Source organism: Lissotriton helveticus, chromosome 7 (genome assembly GCF_964261635.1).
Source record: "Lissotriton helveticus chromosome 7, aLisHel1.1, whole genome shotgun sequence".
Classification (NCBI taxonomy): domain Eukaryota; kingdom Metazoa; phylum Chordata; class Amphibia; order Caudata; family Salamandridae; genus Lissotriton; species Lissotriton helveticus.
The window spans coordinates 1,607,427,901-1,607,447,655 of NC_136068.1; the positions used below are offsets into that span (position 1 = coordinate 1,607,427,901).

A 19,755-nucleotide genomic window follows, 5' to 3' on the forward strand; every position below is an offset into this window, starting at 1 on the left:
TACGTGGTGATTATGACCGGGGTCCCTGAGCTGAGTACAAATATGGAATCATCTGGCTGGTCTCTAAAAAACAAAGTATTGCACTGGCTATCTGTCAACAGACCTCTTCCATCGTACGCAGCCAGTAGAGTATCTATGGTCCGCAGTGTCCCTTGGATAGGCAAAGAGCCGAAAAGAATCCAGGGAGACTGCGTCATTGTTAATTTCGATGACCCACACACAGTCGAGCATATTTGCTCATGGGGTACGCAAGCATCAAATGACGGGATAGATACTAAAAGACTTTCCTTTTTCTATCCGCCAATACCCCGTTTTATTGAAGGACCAGAATGGAACTAGACTCAAGTAGGACATTGGGACAGAAGAAGAGACTGGGTTGACTGGACAGGCTATGGAGGTAGAGAAGTTGCTCCATCTTTGGGTTGGAGAGGTGTTCCACTAGCTAATAGATTTGACTGCCTGGAAATGGTGGATTGACCATCAGTCCACAATAGTCAGGATAGTACAGATCTCTCCCTCCTAGAGCCCAAATTATTCCAACCAGCCTTCTGTTCTCTGGGATCACATCATACAAATGGCATTTTAGTTACAACGACAGAAACTAGATCAATATCATCATCCTTTTTCTGCTGGAATGGCCCATGATTCATCAACCTCCTCAGTTATAATAACATCTACCGATCCCCCTGGTATTTCCAGGCATATAGTTCTCCCAAGTCCATCAGTCCCAGATCTATTGCTTGATAACTCTGTCAACTGTGACAACCATTCTGAATCACACTCCATCGCTTCATTACCACACGCACCCTCATGGCCAGGTATTTTAGCTTCTGATGCCCCCTCTAATACAACTAATCCGGCAAACTCTAATCCAATGCTTTCTGTTTTATATTGGAACGTAGCAGGTCTACGCTCCAAGATAAACCACAAACCATGGTTAGACACAGTAAATGCACATCAAATAGTATGCTTACAGGAAACCTGGGCCGCTTAGCCCATACACATCCAGGGTTACAAAACATACTATGTCCCAGCTAGTACTACAACTCATGGTAGATCTAAGGGAGGCCTAGTAGTATACTTTTCAAATAATTTACCATCAACAAATGTAACTGTCCTTCTTACTAGCTTGAACTTTCAAATTATAATGGCCTCATTCAATAAATGCACGTTGCACTTCTTTATTAATTTTTACAATAATCTTCAGCCCATTGAATGTGTTAAAACTTTAATTGAAATCACATCTTTTATAAAAGAACAACGAAATAAGTACCCCTCTCTTACCTGTTATGTGATCTGGGGGGTGGGGATTTTAACGTCTCACTGTGCAATAATTATAAGAATGGCATCTGTGGTCTCTTAGATGAAAACGGTTGCTCTTTGACCCACTTTACACATTCGTATCTAGGTAATACCCTGACCGAGTGTCTTTTCTCTTTGGAGCTGGATTATGCAAACAACCTTGTGGATCCACCCGTTGAATTTAAACCTACATTTCACGGTAGGGGCCTGTCAAGTCTCATTGATTTTATTGTATGCTCCCAAATACTTAAGGGTCAATTGCACTCATTTAAAACAGGTTCCGACATATCCAGTGACCACTTTCCAAATAGTGTCACCCTGTCAATCAATACCGCCCTACCTCATCTTACTAGGGTCAGCTTGTTAAACCAACAATCTTTGTCTATGGACAAAGTAAATGGTTTTTCCGTAAAATGGTCAAAAGTTGACCCAGAAGTAATTACTAGCAGAGTTATTCCCAAAGCCCTTTCATGGTTGAATAACTGTCTGGCAGAAGATTCTCCACCCCAGCTGATCATATCCAGTTTTCTGGAGATCTTAAAAATTATACGGGCAGAATTATTCCGTCACCACAAACCTAGGAAACAGGAACCCAAGGGTTGGTTTAACTCAACCTGTCGTAAAGCCTTATCGTCCCTAAAAAGAGCCCTTCGCAGTCAAGACAGAGACACCGAGGAGATATCCAAACTTAGAAGGGTTTACAAACTAGCACAACATAATCGCAAAAAGGAAATAAAGAAAAATCTCTGGGACCAATTACACAAGAGCTGCCTACGCAAAGACAGCTCCTTGTTTTGGCGCACAGTCAAATCACCCTTTTTGGTAGACGCCACAGCTTCTCAACACCTAGATGTGGCAGTGACAGCCGATGAGTGGGTGGCTCACTATTCAAGGATATTTGGAGGTTCCTCCGTCGACACTATAACTGTGGCTCAGATGGAAAGCGAACGTATTGGGGACCAAACTTTTCCGATTGACCTCTGTTTTGACCATAACGAGGTCATTAACGCATTATCATCCTCCAATACTGGTAAGGCACCTGGCCCTGACGGGGTTCCACTGGATTTCTTTGTAAGCAATATGGAACTCTGGTCTCCCCTCGTCACCCAGGTAATGGTAGCAGTTACTAAGATAGGCCTAATAGATTCTTGGTCTTCTTCTATCCTGCTCCCAATCTTCAAGAAGGGTGAACGCAATAACCCAGCCTGTTACAGGCCCATCTCCCTCCTGGACTCCCTGGGGAAAGTCGCTGGCCGACTGATCTTGGAACGTCTCCAGGACTGGGCGTCTGGGAACAACATTCTCACAGACCTCCAGTATGGATTCCAGGAGGGACTTGGTACTGTTGAGCAGGCACTGAATTTAACCCTTCTGATAGGCAAATACGTAGGGGCAAAAGGGGGTAATCTGTATCTAGTTTATGTCGATCTTAGTGCAGCATTCGACTGCGTGATACATTCTAGGCTGTGGTCTATTCTTAAAGAATTGGGGGTAGATCCTCCTCTTATCCAATTTCTCCGCGAACTCTATTCTAATGCTACTGCTTGCATGAGATATGGGATTGGCGGCGAACTATCCCCATCCTTCCCAGTAAACAAAGGAGTTAGACAGGGCTGTGTCCTGGCTCCCTTCCTATTCAATCTTTACACTAATGGGCTGGAATCGGCCATGTTAGCAGGGAGCCAGGACCTTCCAACTATCAACCACCGCCCTATACCCGCGCTACTTTATGCGGACAACTCCGTAATTCTAGCAAGAACACTAGTGCAGTTACAAAAACAGTTGGATAAATACTGCCAGTTTATGCTTTCCCTGGGGTTGAAAGTAAATAAAAATAAAACCTTTGTTATGCACATCGGCCCCAAGGCAAAGAACCCAAAACCTGTCTTTATAGAAAAAGTTAGATTGGAACGTACCAGGGAATATCCCTATTTAGGAATTTTAATGGATGACCAATTATCTTGGAAACAAGCTATGATAAGCAAAATGTTGCTCTATCAGAGAGCAACTTCAGCTCTTGTTTCCTTCTCGAGAAAATTGGGCAAACCTGCCCCAGCTGAGTTGCTTAAAATCTATCACGCTAAATGCCATAGCGTAGCAACTTACGGTGCAGGTGTCTGGGGCTACGCTCCTTCTGATAATTTACAAAAGGTTCAAAACGGGTTCTTAAAATAAATTTTGGCACTTCCTCAAAGTGCCCCAATATACGGTTGCCACATCGAGCTGGGCATCGACTACTTGACAGATAACATCAGATGCCAGCCTATCCTTTTATGGCACCGTATTTGGAATAAACCGCAATGCCATCTAACCCGTTCACTAATAATTGATGGCTTATCCCTGGCAAATTGACGTAAAATTCCCTGGTTACTTTACGTTTCTAATTTCCTCAAGGATTTGAACTGCTCATCTTACTTCTTTGAGCCTACTTCAATATCAGACGTCACCAGGAAGGCCCTGAAAAATCTCTGTCTAAACCACCTCAGAGATTTGCGTCTTTCCCAAGAAGTAACTAAACCATCAAATGTGCAGATCCTAATGGTTCAATCCTCTCCTGGTATTCAGCCATATTTAACTTTTTTCTTAACCAACCATGAAAAATAGGTTTTGACCAGGTTTCGTTTTAATTCTTTTTTTCGCCTTGTTACTTTCCCCAATGAACTGAACTGGTCGCATGATCTGATTAAATGTCCTTGCGACGGATTATCATCCCAGTCCACAATGCACGTAACCTTGTTCTGCCGATATTACGAGCAACCCCGCAAGCGTTGGATTATTCCCCTTCTTCGTGAAATGGGCTTGAGAACTTGTCGGCCTGCTTACTTGGCCCTGCAGTTACTAGATTCTCAAAACAAAGCCAAATGTGTAGCCTGTTTCCTAAAATCGTGTTTAAAAATTCGCTGTAAAGTTTGAGTTACTGATTATACGTTCCCACGCTTCTTTGCACACCACTTTTAACAATCATTTTTTTACCAAATGTTTTTATGCTCAACAGTTTTTATTGGCTTCATAATATTGTGATTTAATCATGTATTGCAATTGTATTTATGTACTTTTTATGGCTTTGTCATGTGATAACCGAATAAAAGTTTTGATACGATACGATGTTGCACTTGGTTTTCCCAGATCCGCACTTTCTGCTTAGACATTCATCCTTCCAGTGCACTGATGGTTATGTTAGGGGCTGCCTCTTCTTGGGGTGTGAGAGGTTGGGTGGGGGGTGGTGGGTGGTTTATTTTTTGTTCAATAATGTTTTTTTCAGTTTGCATAAAATGATGATTATTTGGTGGATTGTGATGCATGCAGGAATCATTTTGATTTATGCAGTTCAGATGTTACAGCTAGGAAATGTGCCCGGTCCTTCCGGGCTCTCACTATTGACATGGAATGTGCGTGGTCTGAATAACACCAGAAAGCGTAGGCAGGTGTTGAATTATGTAACCCGACACAAAATCGATGTCCTTTTTATGCAGGAGTCTCACATGTCTGGCTCGGATGGCGCCTCGATGGCATTGGGCTAGGGCCCCCATAGATTCTATTCCAATTATAGTAGATATGCACGCGGGGTCTCTATTTTCATCCATAAAAGAATTCAATTTGCCCACTATTAAACGTATCAGGACCCTGATGGCCGCATTTTAATCATCACTGGACTGCTGCTGGGACACAAGGTCACTCTGGTAGGAGTTTACGGCCCGAACACTGACTCCCCTTCCTTTTTTGATTCCTTACAGACTCGCCTCCTTTCGATTGACACTGGCCTTCTGATCATGGGTGGAGACTTTAACCTCTTGATGGATCATGATAGGGACAGCACATCCACCTCCCCTGACACCAAACCCCGTGCCCGTTCTGCCCTGCGGGAGCTCTGTGTGCAGTATTCTTTAGTTGATGTGGAATCCCATCTTCACTCACATCATCCTGCTTTCACTCACTATTCTGGGTTCCATAATACTTGGACGAGGATTGACTATTGGCTAGTTTCCCCTGGGGTTGCGGGCTGGATCGGGACAATCATGACTCTACCCCACACTTTATCTGATCATTCCCCGGTGGTCCTGCAATTACGCATCCCCCGAGCGGGTGGTTTTGAGAGGCAGTGGCGATTTCCTGGCCGCGCCTTGATGGACCCCGTTTTTAATGAAGAAGTCCGTCAGGCAATTGAAGATTATTTCGAGTTGAACACCGGTTCTGTCGATACATGGGCGGTCTTATGGGAGGGCTTTAAGGCATATATCCGTGGGGTTTGCATCTCGAAACATGCGGGTGTCCTGCGAGATCTGCGCTCTACTTTGGATCGTCTTGAGAGGGATATCGTGGCCGTGGATTGCGAACTGCTCGATGCTCCAACCGACTCCCTTAGAGTGCGCCGCCTTGAGCTATGCATGGAGTTCAGAGACGCGGCCGATAGGGAGCTATCTTTTCTCAACAAACACAGCGTGGCGCGTCGATATGGCGAGGGTGAGCGCCCGGGTAAACTCCTGGCTAACACTCTACGACCCACCCGAGGCCCCGCGTATATCACCTCAATGACTGGGCCTGCCGGCTCCCCTTTGCACTCCACCCCGGATATGTGCGAGTTGTTTCTCTCCTATTATAGATCCCTTTACACTTCCCTTCTTTCTGGGGATACCGTCAATCAAGAATCTTATTTATCCGAGGTGGCCTTGGTTTACCTGGAACGTTATATGCAGGACTTCCTTTTGACTCCCATCACCCCTGATAGTGTAGTTGAGGCTATTGACTCTCTGCGCGCTGCTTCGGCTCCCGGTCTCAAAGGCTTTTCCTCTGACTTTTAAAAGGCTTATAAGGACATATTTATACCGCGTCTAGTGGAGGTTTACGCCGAGGCTCTTGAAGCCGGTATCCTCCCCCCAACGTTCCGTGAGGCGGTGATCATTCTATTGCCAAAACCTGGGAAAGATCCCATGCTCTGTGTCTCTTATAGGCCACTATCCCTGTTGAATTTGGATTATAAAATCCTGGCCAAGGTCATAGCCATCAGGATGTCATTATTGATGGAATTCATTATCTCCCCAGTACAATCTGGCTTCGTTCCACGTCGGTCCACTTCTCTCAATCTTCGGACGTTGTTCACAGTTCTACACATAATTGAGCCTACTACCCCCGCTGCTGCTATATTGCTCGACGCAGAGAAGGCGTTTGATGCTCTTGAATGGCCCTTTTTCCTTTCTGTAATGCGCCGTATGGGCATGCCGGAGTGTTTTGTTGCGACAGTGGCTCTCTTATATACTAAACCCTTGGCTCGCCTGCGCCTCAATGGCACTTTGTCAGAGCCTTTTCCTCTGTCAAGCGGCACGAGACAGGGCTGCCCCCTATCCCCTCTTCTTTTCATTTTGGCCATGGACCCTTTAGCTAGACAATTCCAGGAAAATCACCTACAACGCGGGTTGCAGTTCCGCACTGGTCCTCTGTTGTTATCTATGTATGCAGACGACACCGTCCTTTATGTTCGAATGCCCCAGGTCAACTTGGCCCCCTTAATTCGGGAAATCGTCCGGTTTGGAGAGTTTTCCGGACTTCACATTAATTGGCATAAATCAGTTATTTTTCCCCTTACAGCTGGAACTAAGCCCTGGGAATGTTAATTTCCATTGGAGTGGTGCGACGATTCGGTCAGATACTTGGGAGTCCATATTCACCTAGACACAGCCTCGATTATCCGCCTGAACTATGGCAGGGCAATTGGTGCGCTGGAGTCGCAGATCACGGGGTGGTTACAGCTGCCTCTGTCCATGGCAGGCAGAGTTGATATTATTAAGATGGTGGTCCTGCCCCGTTTTTTGTACTATTTTAACAATATTCCCATTCCCCTCACCAAAGCCTTCTTTTCGCGACTTCGCTCTGTATTGCTACGCCTAGTTTGGGGAGACAGGACACCTCAGGTTCTGACCCTGCAAATGGACAGAGGCGGTCTTGAAGTCCCGGATTTCTATTTGTATTATTTGGTGGCACAGTGCTGTTATGCCTACGCTTGGTTCCACCCGGATGCGCGCATTCCGTATTTAAAGCCTGAGGCGGATTTGATACTACCGCGGCAGCTTCTCACACTGCTCCCCACGGGCTTCCCTCGGGACCCCCAGGATGTACAGACGGTCTCCACCACTTGCTGGGCCTTGTGCAGGTTACGCAGACTCTTAGGGCTGGACTTATTGTATTCCCCTGCTTTACCCTTACCCAATTCCTCCCTTCTTGCAATTACCGGGGAAACCTTGGTCAAGTGCACCCTGGAGAAATTCCATGTGTACACTCTCGGTGACTTGTTTCCAGACGGGCATGCATTCTCAATATCAGAAAAGGCTCGCTTTAATGAACGTTCTTTTATGGACACGTTCATTCTGACCCTGGTGCGCTCCGCTCTGAGGGCCAGGTTCCCATCCTTTCCTATGGCCCCGATCGAGACCTCCCCCCTCACTCTATTGATCCAGAGCCCTGATGGGGCACACCTAATTTCTAAACTTTATCGACAGTGTGGAGCTCTCAGGCACATAGACGACTCCAGGGTTCGGATGGCTTGGGAGGCTGACTTGGGTGGACCGATTTCAGACAACCAGTGGGAGCCTTGCTGTAGAGCCACCAGTGACATCTCCTTGAACAGCCGACATAAATTACTACATTTCAAATGCCTTCTTCGGATGTACCTTACACCCGCCCATTCTCATAGAATTGACAACTCCAGACCACACCATTGTCAGAAATGTTCGGCTCCCTTTGCTGACTTTGCTCATCTTACCTGGACCTGTCCTAAGATCCACCAGTACTGGTTGAGCGTGCACTCCACATTGGGTGACATTCTCTCCTTGCAGCTTCAGCCCACTCCCGAGATTGCTCTTCTCAGTTATTTGGTCGGCTTTCCCAGGAAGGTCCGGAGGCTGGCTGCACTGGGCTTCCTGCTGGCCAAGCGGGAGATTGCACTGTTGTGTGGCAGCCGGCGCGCCCCCACACTATGTTCCTGGTTGAACACCATGGCGTTCTGCAATACCAACTGTGAGGAGTGCAGTACTCTGCTTCCCACCTCATCCAGACCAATTGATATATGGGGCCCATATAGAGACTATGTCTCCCGGGCCAAGGCAGCACACGTATCTCAGACGCAAGCAGGCATCACCCCTGAAGGTATCGGTTAGATTTTTTGTTATCGCTGACATTTGATGACAAGATTGTTTGTTATTTCTGTGTGGATTATATTATCTTTATTCATTGATGTGTAAGGTGTTTCTGCCCACGACACGTTATCAGTTGATGATACGTTTTGTATCTTTCTGTTTTTTCCGATATGTATTTCCTTTTTATTTTCTGCAATTGTTGAAGTATTCAACTGCATTGTATCTATAATGTCATGTCTTTTTTTTCTGCAAAAACTGGAAAATAAAGGTTAAAAAAAAAGAAAAGAACATGTACCATGCAGATCACAAAGTGCACATAATGTAAATAGGTCAGTGAGTTACTGCTTTTGTCAGAGAGACCCTATTGTTACTTGCAGTTAATAAGTTAAAATCCTTACATAGAACAGTGAGCTATTAACTGTCATGTAAGAGCTGCATGCAAACTGCAAGGTATAAATTAGAGCGTTATGGTTTTTTCCACAGTCTTTGATTATCCTAATGTTGCAAAAAGGGTTCATTTGGGTAGAAATCAATTCTGATTATTAAAGAGAACGCCCAACCGTGTAATTACCTTTTACATTTTGAGTTTGTGTTTCTCCAGACCAATCACTATTAAACTATGCTGCCTACTAGTATGGTTGTCATGTGACTTCTACACCTTATAGTCCTTTGTCTGATGTAACATTTCCTATACAGTGATTTACACACATATAAGTGATTGTATCTGTGTAATATGTGTGATGTAAAGTGCTCTGATACCCTTCACTGGTATTAGTGGTGCTGTAAAGTTTCTGATACTTTATTATTTTGACATTTTTACACATGATAACAGTCTCTGCAAAGGTTTTTCCTAATTAGTACCAGTGGAACATACAACTCCAGCAGTGAGAAAGAAAGGTCACCAGTCAACCTTTGCAAAGGGCCCTCCACTTCACCGCAGCACAAGTCACATTTTTAAGAACTTTTGATCTGTTTGAGCTATAAACAATTTATTAGTTAAAATCGTCAGGTAATGCAGCAGATGATGTATTATGTGGCAAATATGGCAGAGCCATTATTATGTGGAAAACATTTGCAAACTAGGATATTTTGTGGAAAAAGAGAGGAGAAGTGCTGATGACAGAAACTCCATTGCTGCCTTACGAATCCACTTCTAAGGATATTTGGGACATTCTGTGATCGGAAACGTATCCCACTTTGTAAATGTATTTTTATGTCAATAAATCATCTTAAACCTTAAATAAACATGTGTATACATTGGTTTAATTAAATACTGTAATAAGTTGTAACCGGTTAGTGAAATGGAAAACAAATACTAGAAATTGATATTTTGCTCTTCCTGCCACATCTTTTACTCCGCCCACTGACCCATCCACGGGTTATTTCCGCCCTCTAATTTTCCGCTCACAGTTCCCCTACTCCCCCCTCTTTTGCTCTTTCTGCCACACCTATGACTCCGCCCACTGGTTATTCCCGCCCTCTGATTATCCGCCCACAGTTCCCCTACTTTTTTCCCACTTCGACCACTGCTCTAGAGGGCGTGCTGACTCAGGTTTTGCTACTCCGGCGATGGCTGCTCGATGCCTACCAGGTCTCTCTGGAGTTCGTGATGAAAGCTATCTGCTCTTCCCTGGGCCTCGCGATGCGAGGGTCAGCTGGATAAGTCTGGGGGCGTCTCAGTATCTCTGGCCACCCCTCACCCCGTGGACTGCCTAAACCCTGACTTGTTCCCGTGCCACCTACAGGGCAAGTGTGATCTGCACCACCACGCACCGATAGCGCTGGCTTCATCATCAGGGCTTGCAGCATAACATTATATAACATTTAGAGGCTGCAATATTGCAGATCACCGAGGTCCTGTTCGAAACATCTCTAGTTACTAAAACAAGTGATTACCTAAAACCAGGACATAAGTCGGGGATATACATGGGTGGACAGCGTCCACCCACTATTTTCACAGGGTGAACACCGTCCACCCTGCCAAGAAGTTTGGCCCTATTGAATAATGTGCTGACCTAGTCCTGGTGTAATTTCCAAACACCGGGTCACTTTCAGCAGCACCTGCACGTTGTCTGCTTTCCATCTGCAACAAGCAACAACGTGGAGGCGGAGACAGGGCTTTCTTTTTTCAGACTCCTGCTGGGCCCATAGCCAATGGTCGTATGGAGCCTCACACCTGATGCAAATGCAGCAGAGGGGAAATAAAGTTTCACACCTTGTTAGCACTTCACACATACTTAAAAGAAAGGCAGCTTTTCACTTTATCCAATCCCTGTTTAGGAGATATGCATGCACTGTAAGAATGTCAGATGTGTTGGTCTTTCCCAGTATTTACTCGAAACAAATTACATTTATTAAGCGCTTACTGCCCCTGAGGAGGCGTTGTAATAATTAAAGTACCACCATTTTTTCTTGTGCAGCCCTACTCATCCCAATTCCTGTGAAGCCATGTGCGATGTCATCATGCGTCGTGATGTATCACGACCTGACATGCACTTTGATGTCACTTGCAAACTGCCTAACTAGCTTAGTCCCCGCACTTCTTTTTTCAGGACTTGTGCCCTGTCTAAAACAAACTGATACCTAGTGTACAGAGTTGCGAAGTCTCTGTGAAGGTCATTCCTTATGTCAGATGTTTACCGGGCACAAATCCAAGCTCCGAAGTAATGAAGTAAAACCACATGTAAATGAGTGACAAGTAACAGAACATGCATTGAAGGAATTCAGGTAACCCGTACATTTATGATGACTCATTTTGGCCATCAGGAGCATCCGATATTGAAATCGGTAAACAATTTGAGCTACTCTAAGAGATCTTTGTGGTTTTCCTCCATTGTTTTGATATGTTTTGTACTTTTTTTTTTTTAACGCTTCATAAACACACAATGGCAAATCCAATAGCTTTGACCTCACATTATAAAGGCGAAGCCTATTGGTTTTGCCAATGCTTGCTATTAATGACTTGCTAGTGCTACCTGATCATGTCCTCACTACTTTAGAATAGAGCCGATGGTACCTATACACATATTGCAGTTTGTGCATGTTGAAGAAAATTCAATTTGACTCTAAATTTTAGTTTCACGCTACTTATTGTGCATTATTGCATCCTGTTGTAACCTGTAATCCCTTTAATTTGTAAGGTGCTCTTAATCTCATGTTTTTCTAAGTGTATGGTATTTAAAACTGCAAATTAATAAATCGTAACAGTCTGGCAGTTTTCTCAGATTCATTTTGGGGGATTTCCTTACCAATAACTTGTTTGACTCGGTCTTAAAATATCAGTCACCGGTCACTTCTGCTGTGCTCCCTAGCCAGCTCTGAGGCTGTGTTTTCGCCAAACGTATCTTTTTTCACAGTCATACGCGAGGCAACTCCACCCTACTCCCCATTTGCACTTCCTGTTTATCCTCCTTTCCTGTTTCCCCATCCCCAACCTGCTTGCCTCTTTATATTTGTTGCGCTTTCAGCGCTGGCTGTAGGTGGTGGCTTTCACCAACCTGTTCCTGTAGCTCTCCATGCTTTTCTGTCCTGTCACCTTTATAGGTCATGTCTGCTATCTTATAATGTTTCCTTTTTTGGTAGTAGAGTGCAACTTTTCTATTTTTATATTAAAATCTGCTTTTTTCTTAGTATTCTGTGATACTAGTATCACAGAATCTTAGTATTCTGTGATTTTTAGAATGTTGCCTTTTATTTTTTTATGTAAAAAACTTTTTTATCGTAACATTTTTACTACAAATGTTAATATCCTACATTCTCAACATAGTAACTGTACTGTTACAATCTTTTTAATGTTTAGCATTTTGTGTGTCAATATAATATGAGTTAATACAGTGTATATGTGTTTGTATATCATGTCACTCTTTCACAGGACTTTATTTAATTTCATCCTGTAAGGTTTGATTTTATTTATGATCTGACTTCTTTCGTTTAGTTAAGGTCATTATGCTTTCTTTTTTTCTAATGATGAGATTTTTTTCTCGTAATCTATTGTGTGTTCAATAATCCAAAGGTGTTGTGTCAGGAATATGTTTGAGAATTATGGATACTGAATGATTTTTGGAATCATGTGGTCAAAATTGAAATCTTGCCAACAATTGGAAGAGATGGATTCTAATTTTTAATGATTTAGTGTACTTTTATACTCCTATGTTTTATGTATTTAGTAATTATATTTCAGTGCAGCGCTGTTCTGCGATTGCGCCAGAAACATTTTACGTTGGATAATCACTTCACTGCGGTTTTGCCTTCATGCCATTCCTGTACAGTATTTGGGTATTCACTTTTCATGTAAGGATGTTGACAGACAATATTGTTATTCACATTGATTTTAGGTTGTAAAGGGAAACTCTTGCCTCCCTAAAACAACCCCAAAGTGACGTTGAATGAAAGTATGCACCCTAAGGTAGAATTTGACGTATTGTATTATACGACAATGACTTCTGCCCTTGGAAAAAAGTTTGTTATGAGAGAGCTATTACCATATTTAACCTACAAACATTTTTTTTGACAGGTACTATGGACCGGTCTTCCATGCCCCAACTTTCACCTCCTTGTGGCATGTGGGATTTTGGATTCTGAGCGGGACACATTGATGAATTCAGATTACGGGTTCAATGAGATACTCAAGGTAAGAAAAATGTTAATGGTGGATGAGGCTTAAAGAGACCTGTGTGCTATGTGACATCCGGCGGGGGATCTACATAATCTGTATAAACTACAACAGACCCAGATTAACCTCCAAGTTCTCAAGGGAGAGAGTTAGCTATGTAATCTTGATAGTGATATGGGTGAGCTGTAAGATCCGCATCAATCAATCAGATTTGTAGTGTGCGGGTGCATCACTCGTGACGGTCTCGAGGCTCTGGGGAAACTATCTGTCAGTTCTCCTATTGGTTGAACATTGTGGTTGTGAGGTCCTTCCTGAACTGCTGGAGCGATGGTGATGCTCTTAGGTGCAGGGAGAGGATGTTCCAGGTCTTAGCCCCCAGATGGAAGAAGGAGCTGCTCTACTGTTGGTCTGGGGGATGCGACGTGTGGCTGTTAGGAAGAGGGATTCACAGCGGCATTTCCTTGTAGATAGGTGGAAGTTCATTTGAGTGTTGAGGTACGCCAGTCCTTCGTTGTGAAGTGTCTTGTGAGCAGCTTGAACTGGCACTGGCATCTCTTATCTTCCCAACTGGTAGCCAGTGGAGTTTCTTGAGATGAGGGGTGATGTGAGTCCACCTGGGGAGGTCAAGGATGAGTCTGGTTGCAGTGTTCTGGATAGTGTGGAGATTTGTCATGAGATGGGTGGTAGTTCCAACATGGAGAGAGTTGCTGTAGACTGTCTACTGGTGACGAGCAATTGCGTGACAGTTCTTCTGGTGTTGGGTGGGAGTCATCTGAAGGCCTTTCTGTGCAAAAGTAAGCGAAGCCTACCTGCAGGATGTACTGTGCCTAGAGAAATCCTTTCTCAGTCTTTTAAACCAATTAAAGAAAGATAGAAAAATACTAGATAATCTCTTAACTGATCAAAATGCTTTCATATTTATTAGCTTGAAATCCAGTTTTTCAAAAATGCTTCAGGTTTGAGCATCAGTATTTGTCTTGATACTTAAATGCTCTCAATATATACATATAACAGTATCATGCTACAGTATATTTCATCATAGAATACTTCACAAAATCACATTACTGTCCTTATCATATAATACATGGCATGTTACAATGCTAACAAAGCTTGCGAAGAAGCGTCGCCCAATGCATTTCGGGAAACCGAGTTCCCTTCTTCAGGGGCGAATACCTGGAAAAAACATAAATACATAAAGTGACTGTAGTGTCCTAAATACTATTTAACATGGTAGATACACATTAGGGGATCAGAAACACTTGTAAATGATAACAACCTCTGAAAGGTGATAGAACCTCTATTCGAATGCAAAGTACACTCCTCAGTCAGTGTGGTGATATTAATAGTTATTCATTTTTTTTTTATATATGGTTAGAAAATATGCCCTAGTTAACAAACACGTTAAACCTACTTCTTCCCCAGATACTCATGAAACTACCCTCTTTCACATATACTTGTATACGATAGGAGGAGAATATGTCTGAAAAAACATAAATACCATCTCATATATAGTAGCGTACCTGTGGTGACAATCCTTAAAGCAGGGTACACTCTGAAATCAGTGCTAGTGATAATTACGAATCAAAGGTAAACGGAATGCTAAGTACGAAAACCGCATCCATCATTAAATCCTTCTAACGCGGTTAGGGCATGGCCTACCTGGTATGACAGGGATTAGTTGGAATGTCAGTGAACGCCAGTAAACAGATGCTTACGGGAAGGAAGAATCCACTAAAATAAACGGAAAAACGGTCAGAAGTCTATGCAAAAGATTGCTGGTGTTGCTCATTGAATCGTATGATGCATGCTGCGTACCTTACTACTACTTCCAAGCGTTAACTTCTCTGCGAGTATTGTATGCGGTAACACAAGGAGATCTATAAAACATCAAGGGGATACCAAAGATGTAACCCAGTTTGTCGTTACTGCAACACGGGTATTATCCATTACTTTAGCATGCTTAACATCAATTGCTCTGCATTAAATAAACAGAAGTTCAAACGTAAGAAATATAGGCTATCGCAAGTCTGACAACAAAACCTTAAAGTTGTCAAGAGTACCTGAATATATGTTCGAGCTGTTCCGAAGTGATAATATGGTGTAACAGCTTAGATGCTTTCTAAAACGACAAAACGCAAGAAAAACTCAGATGAAAAATCAAAGACGGCTTACTGCCGTCGTATGAAGGGCAATATAGATAACTATACGAAAGAGTTCTTACCGACTGCTAACTAAGTCTGCATGCCGCTGTGGCGAGCGACGAAAATGAGTAAATAGCGCGAAAGGATACCATGCAGACTTTAAATAGTGCCACTCGAACTAGCTCAAAGCAAGCATTGTGGAATATGTAGTGTATTCTAGTTATCTTGCCCATATTCTGGAAGGACCGTCCGCGATCAGAATGTATAATAATATGACTATCACTTCACAACGTAAGGACCGTCTGCATAGCCTATCACATGCAAAAAACCTGTCTAAACCCGAACCATCCGGCATACCTCAATCCTATAGTAGCGTCACCTCAAAGGGAAAAAGAATAGAAAGAGAGACGTACGGTGCATGGAAATGCCACGTATGATAGATGATTATCAAGGTAACAGGGTTTCCCCTAAACTTATATTCAAAACCTCAAGAATAGCCCTTTGGATATTTAGAAATTAGAATAATATGGTGTCACGCCTGTGGAAAAAATCACTCATGCGCTAACCACCACAATAGTTATAAACTTCTTCAGATAAGTGTGAAAAAACACGGGATGCTGAATGAAAACGCGGTAATCTGCTTACACTCTACCTGGAGTAGTCACAATCTGCTGAGATATGTTACTTAACAATTACACCTGTACATAAATTCCAATAATGTATTACATTGGGAATACCACACGCTATGGTAGGGTTTCCACTGTATTACCCATACAATGACTTGACGTGTACAGAAATAAAGCTGTATCATCATATTAAAGAATGTACCCATATGAGACGTTACATGGTGCGTACCCTCTACCTACGGTAGTCACAATCTAATAATTGGCAATGAATGATACATAATACAAGCAAGAAATTCATCTAAGTAAACTGTAATTGTAAACATAACCCATAGCTCGTAGCATCAAAAGGTCTATACCTGTTCCTTATCGGAAATCCACAAATATAACCGGAGAAGGTTGATATTGTATGTAATAACCTGAATGTAAGACTACTACTCTGTGAATAATGTTCTTATGATTATCAGAAATATTATACTGACAGTTAATAATGTAGGAGATACGTGTAAGGTCAGAAGGTCATGTTATGGTAATAAAGAAAAAAGAAGAAAATAATGCCCTTGTTTCCGGATCTATAAGAAACAACTGTAATCAATTCTGTCATTAAGACCATTCGGTATCAGCGTGCATAAATGTTCAATCCAAAACAGTTCCCTCTGGGGAAGTTTAGCATTATTATCACAGCCTTCTTGTTTGGCCACGACTTCGATGATCTGTGCTCTAAGTTGAGCAATATTGTGTTTTGCTTCAATCCAGTGGATGGCAACGGGTGTTGTTCTGCTTTGACATCTAAAATTACTTTTGTGCTCAGAGAGCCTGGTCTTCAATTTACGTTCAGTTTTGCCCATATACAACTTGCCACACGGGCATTTTAGACAGTAAACAATGTTTGTGGTGTTACAATCGCCAGAATGGCGTAACTGTATTTTTTTGCCAGATGTGGGATGTACAATGCTATTGCCTGTTATTATATTATTGCAGTGAACACAGTTAAGACAACGCAAGGTTCCTATGTATCCATTAACAATGTTTTTCCTGTGTGGGGTTCTCATGATATCCATCAGATTTCTACCCCTAGTGTAGGCAAAAATAGGTTTCTCTAGAAAGATCCCTTTAAAGTCACTTTCAGTTTGTAATAGTTCCCATCTCTTCAAGATGATTTTTTTTATTCTACTGGAGGCAGTAGAATATTTTGACACAAATGTGATACCTTGTTTCTGTAATCTAGGCATAGGATTTAGTAAAGTTTGTCTATCCACAATCGCCAGTCTATCAATGGTTTGGTCCAATATCTCGGGAGGATACCCTCTCTGTTCAAACCTCGTCCGGTGCAATTGAACCTGAGTGTTAAATGTCTTGGGGTTAGCACATATCATTTTGATTCTTAAGAAGTGTGAATATGGCAAATTAGTGATGAGGCTTTTAGGATGAAAGGTAGTAAATAATAGAGTATTGTTCCGATCTGTAGGCTAGCTGCTAGTGTCTGAAAGGTTTCTTATTTTTCTCTTGCTGGGTTGTCCTGGATGTCATATTACCGTATCTGCTTTTTTCTATCACCATGTCCTAATTCTCTTTTCACTCCAGTAACTACTACAACCACCTTGTTATACCATTGGTTTTCTGAAATGAAGAATTCAATTTGCTTTCCATCATATTAAACCCATTGTAATCTGTATGTTTCTTACAGCAAAAGTTCATAGTTCTGTGAGAGAAATCTCAAGTATCCCAAATGCTGATAGAGCCATGTATTTTCATGAAAATGCATGAGATACCTCACTAATGTTAACTCTTGAGATATTACATGGAACAAGAGCTTGTTTTTTGAACTCCCAATGGTACTTGGGTCGTTTGTGATATTCTGAGAAGGCCCTACGATCTGTCCAGTTCAGATGGAAAACTAGGAATCTGTAAGATTCTCCGAGAGAATGGTTTAATCTGTGATAGAGATCTGTGAGATGAATAAGAATCCAAAAGTACATGGAAAAATTCGGAGAATCAAGAAACTCAGTAAGTGATAGTGGTCAGTGAGATAATGAAATAAGTTATGCTGAGGTTTGAAAAAAGATCAACAACTAGATGGGACATGATGAGTCACCGTGGATCAGTGGTTAAGAATGACCTGGGGATCCGTGAAGGAGCCCCAGAAAATCACAGAGATTTTAGTGGATCTGTACAGGACTGAGAGAACAGTGGATTACTGGCAATAAAGCAAAATACAGAGCTGGCAGTGGATAATCAGTGATATTGGAGACAGTTGATGTATCAATGAGGATCTTAGAGAGCCCTGGGTAATTATTTGAGGTTCTGATTATTCCATTACGTTTTTCAAACATACATAATACCAGCTTTGGCTGATATTCATTGCATGTTTGACTTGGTCCTATGCTGAATCTACCGGATTGAATTTTCACCACTCTAAAGATATATGAATCTTTGACTTTTCATCTTACTGTTTCATTCTGTCTACATGTATTAATCCATGCAGGGTATGTTAAAAACAGCTCCTGCTGTTCTGAAAATATTCTAAATATATTTACATTGTGTTCATTTTACATAATCCTTTTGCAAATATATTTAATTTCATTCCTTTATCCCTACAGCACACAGGTTGTATGCATAGTATAAATGTAGATTTGTTTATATATGCCAATTTGTGTATGTATATATGTATATGGTATTTTCTATAGCGCAGAACTGGCAAAAGGGCAGGAGAGTGCTGTGCATGGTCAAGGACCAGCATAAAGTAAATAAGTAAGGGCAGATGGATCTGGATTGAGGATGGATAATGCATTGTGATGTAGTGTTCTTTAAATAGGTGAGAGTCTTCACCGCTTTCCTAAATTGGAGCACTGTTAGGGTGGTCCTGGTGAATACAGGGATGTTGTTCCAGGTCCTTGGTGCATAGATAGAAAAGAAGTCTTGTTTTTTAATTCTTAAACTTCTTAGTCTGCAGTTTGATGGTGTTCTGGCTGCTGGCGTGCAGCAACCCATCAGAGATGGTAAGCTTGCTTGCAAGATAAACAAGGTTTTGGTTGTGATACCTTTGTAAATTATTTAGCTGGTTTTGAAGATGGTGTGGGCTGGCAAGGACTTGGGGAGATGCGTTCATGTCTCTTCTGGCCCTGTGTGGCATCATGGAAGCTATGGATTAGGGCATTCCCACCATCCAGGTGTAAAAATACAAGGGTTTGAACTGTAGTTCCGAAGTTACTTTCTGTAAAAACGGTTTGACTTTCTTTCGAAGAGGGAGTTGGTTATCAGACCATTGTTTGTATTTTGGCAATGTGTTCATGAGGGGTGAGGTTGCTGTCCAGGGTGAATCTGAGTGCCTTGTCATTCAATGAAAGTTGAGGGTCGAGGTTGTCAAGGTTTGTGTCATTGATTAGGTTTGTACTGTATCTTGTTAATTGTTCTTCACAAACAACAGTAATTCTGTCTTGGTTCGGTTGAGCTTCACGTAGACTCTGGACATCCATGTCTGGCTGATGTGCAAGCCGTGTTTGAGGCATTGAATATCTGAGGCAGAGGTGACTTTCAAGTAGAATTGTGTATCATCAACATATGGTGAATCTTGATGCTGTCGTCAGTGAGTAGAGCGCCTCGCGGCTGCCTGTATATGTTGAAGATGACAGGAGACAGTATGGAGCTCTGTTCGTCTCTACAGGTAATCGGGAACCGGGTGTGTTGGTGTTGGTTGGAAAGGTAAGAGGAGAACCAGTGAAGGACATTGGTGGTGAATCACAATTGAGCCTCCAAGGTGCGTATAAGGGTGGGATGTTTGATTGTACTGGAAGCATCTAAGAGGTCCATGAATATTAGCAGGCATGGGTCATCTTCTTCTATGGTAAAGAAGGCATTGTCTACAATGTGTAAAGCAGAGGTGTCCATGCTTCAGCATGATCTAAATGTAGACAGCTGGTCTTATAGGAGATGGGTAGCATTGATGTGGT

The 19,755-nt window shown here is 42.5% G+C and overlaps 2 protein-coding genes across 13 annotated transcripts in view; one reads left to right on the forward strand and one right to left on the reverse strand.

The window, feature by feature from the left end:
• The window catches only part of TBC1D17 (TBC1 domain family member 17), a 738,599-nt gene that overhangs the window by 647,785 nt on the left and 71,059 nt on the right, over nucleotides 1-19,755 (forward strand). Inside the window, exon 15 of the mRNA XM_078655234.1 lies at nucleotides 12,943-13,059. Within this exon, the coding sequence (XP_078511360.1) occupies nucleotides 12,943-13,059 (117 nt within the window). The remainder of the gene's footprint in view (nucleotides 1-12,942; nucleotides 13,060-19,755) is intronic.
• Nucleotides 1-19,755, reverse strand: part of LOC144770585 (uncharacterized) — a 655,819-nt gene that overhangs the window by 366,271 nt on the left and 269,793 nt on the right. For 2 of the 12 annotated variants that reach the window (XR_013598936.1, XR_013598938.1), the window contains one exon: nucleotides 13,958-14,214. The exons of the other annotated variants lie outside the window; for them this stretch is intronic. The gene's annotated coding sequence lies outside the window, so the exon portion shown is untranslated. Of the gene's footprint in view, nucleotides 1-13,957; nucleotides 14,215-19,755 lie in introns of those variants that run through there. 12 annotated transcript variants of the gene reach the window in all.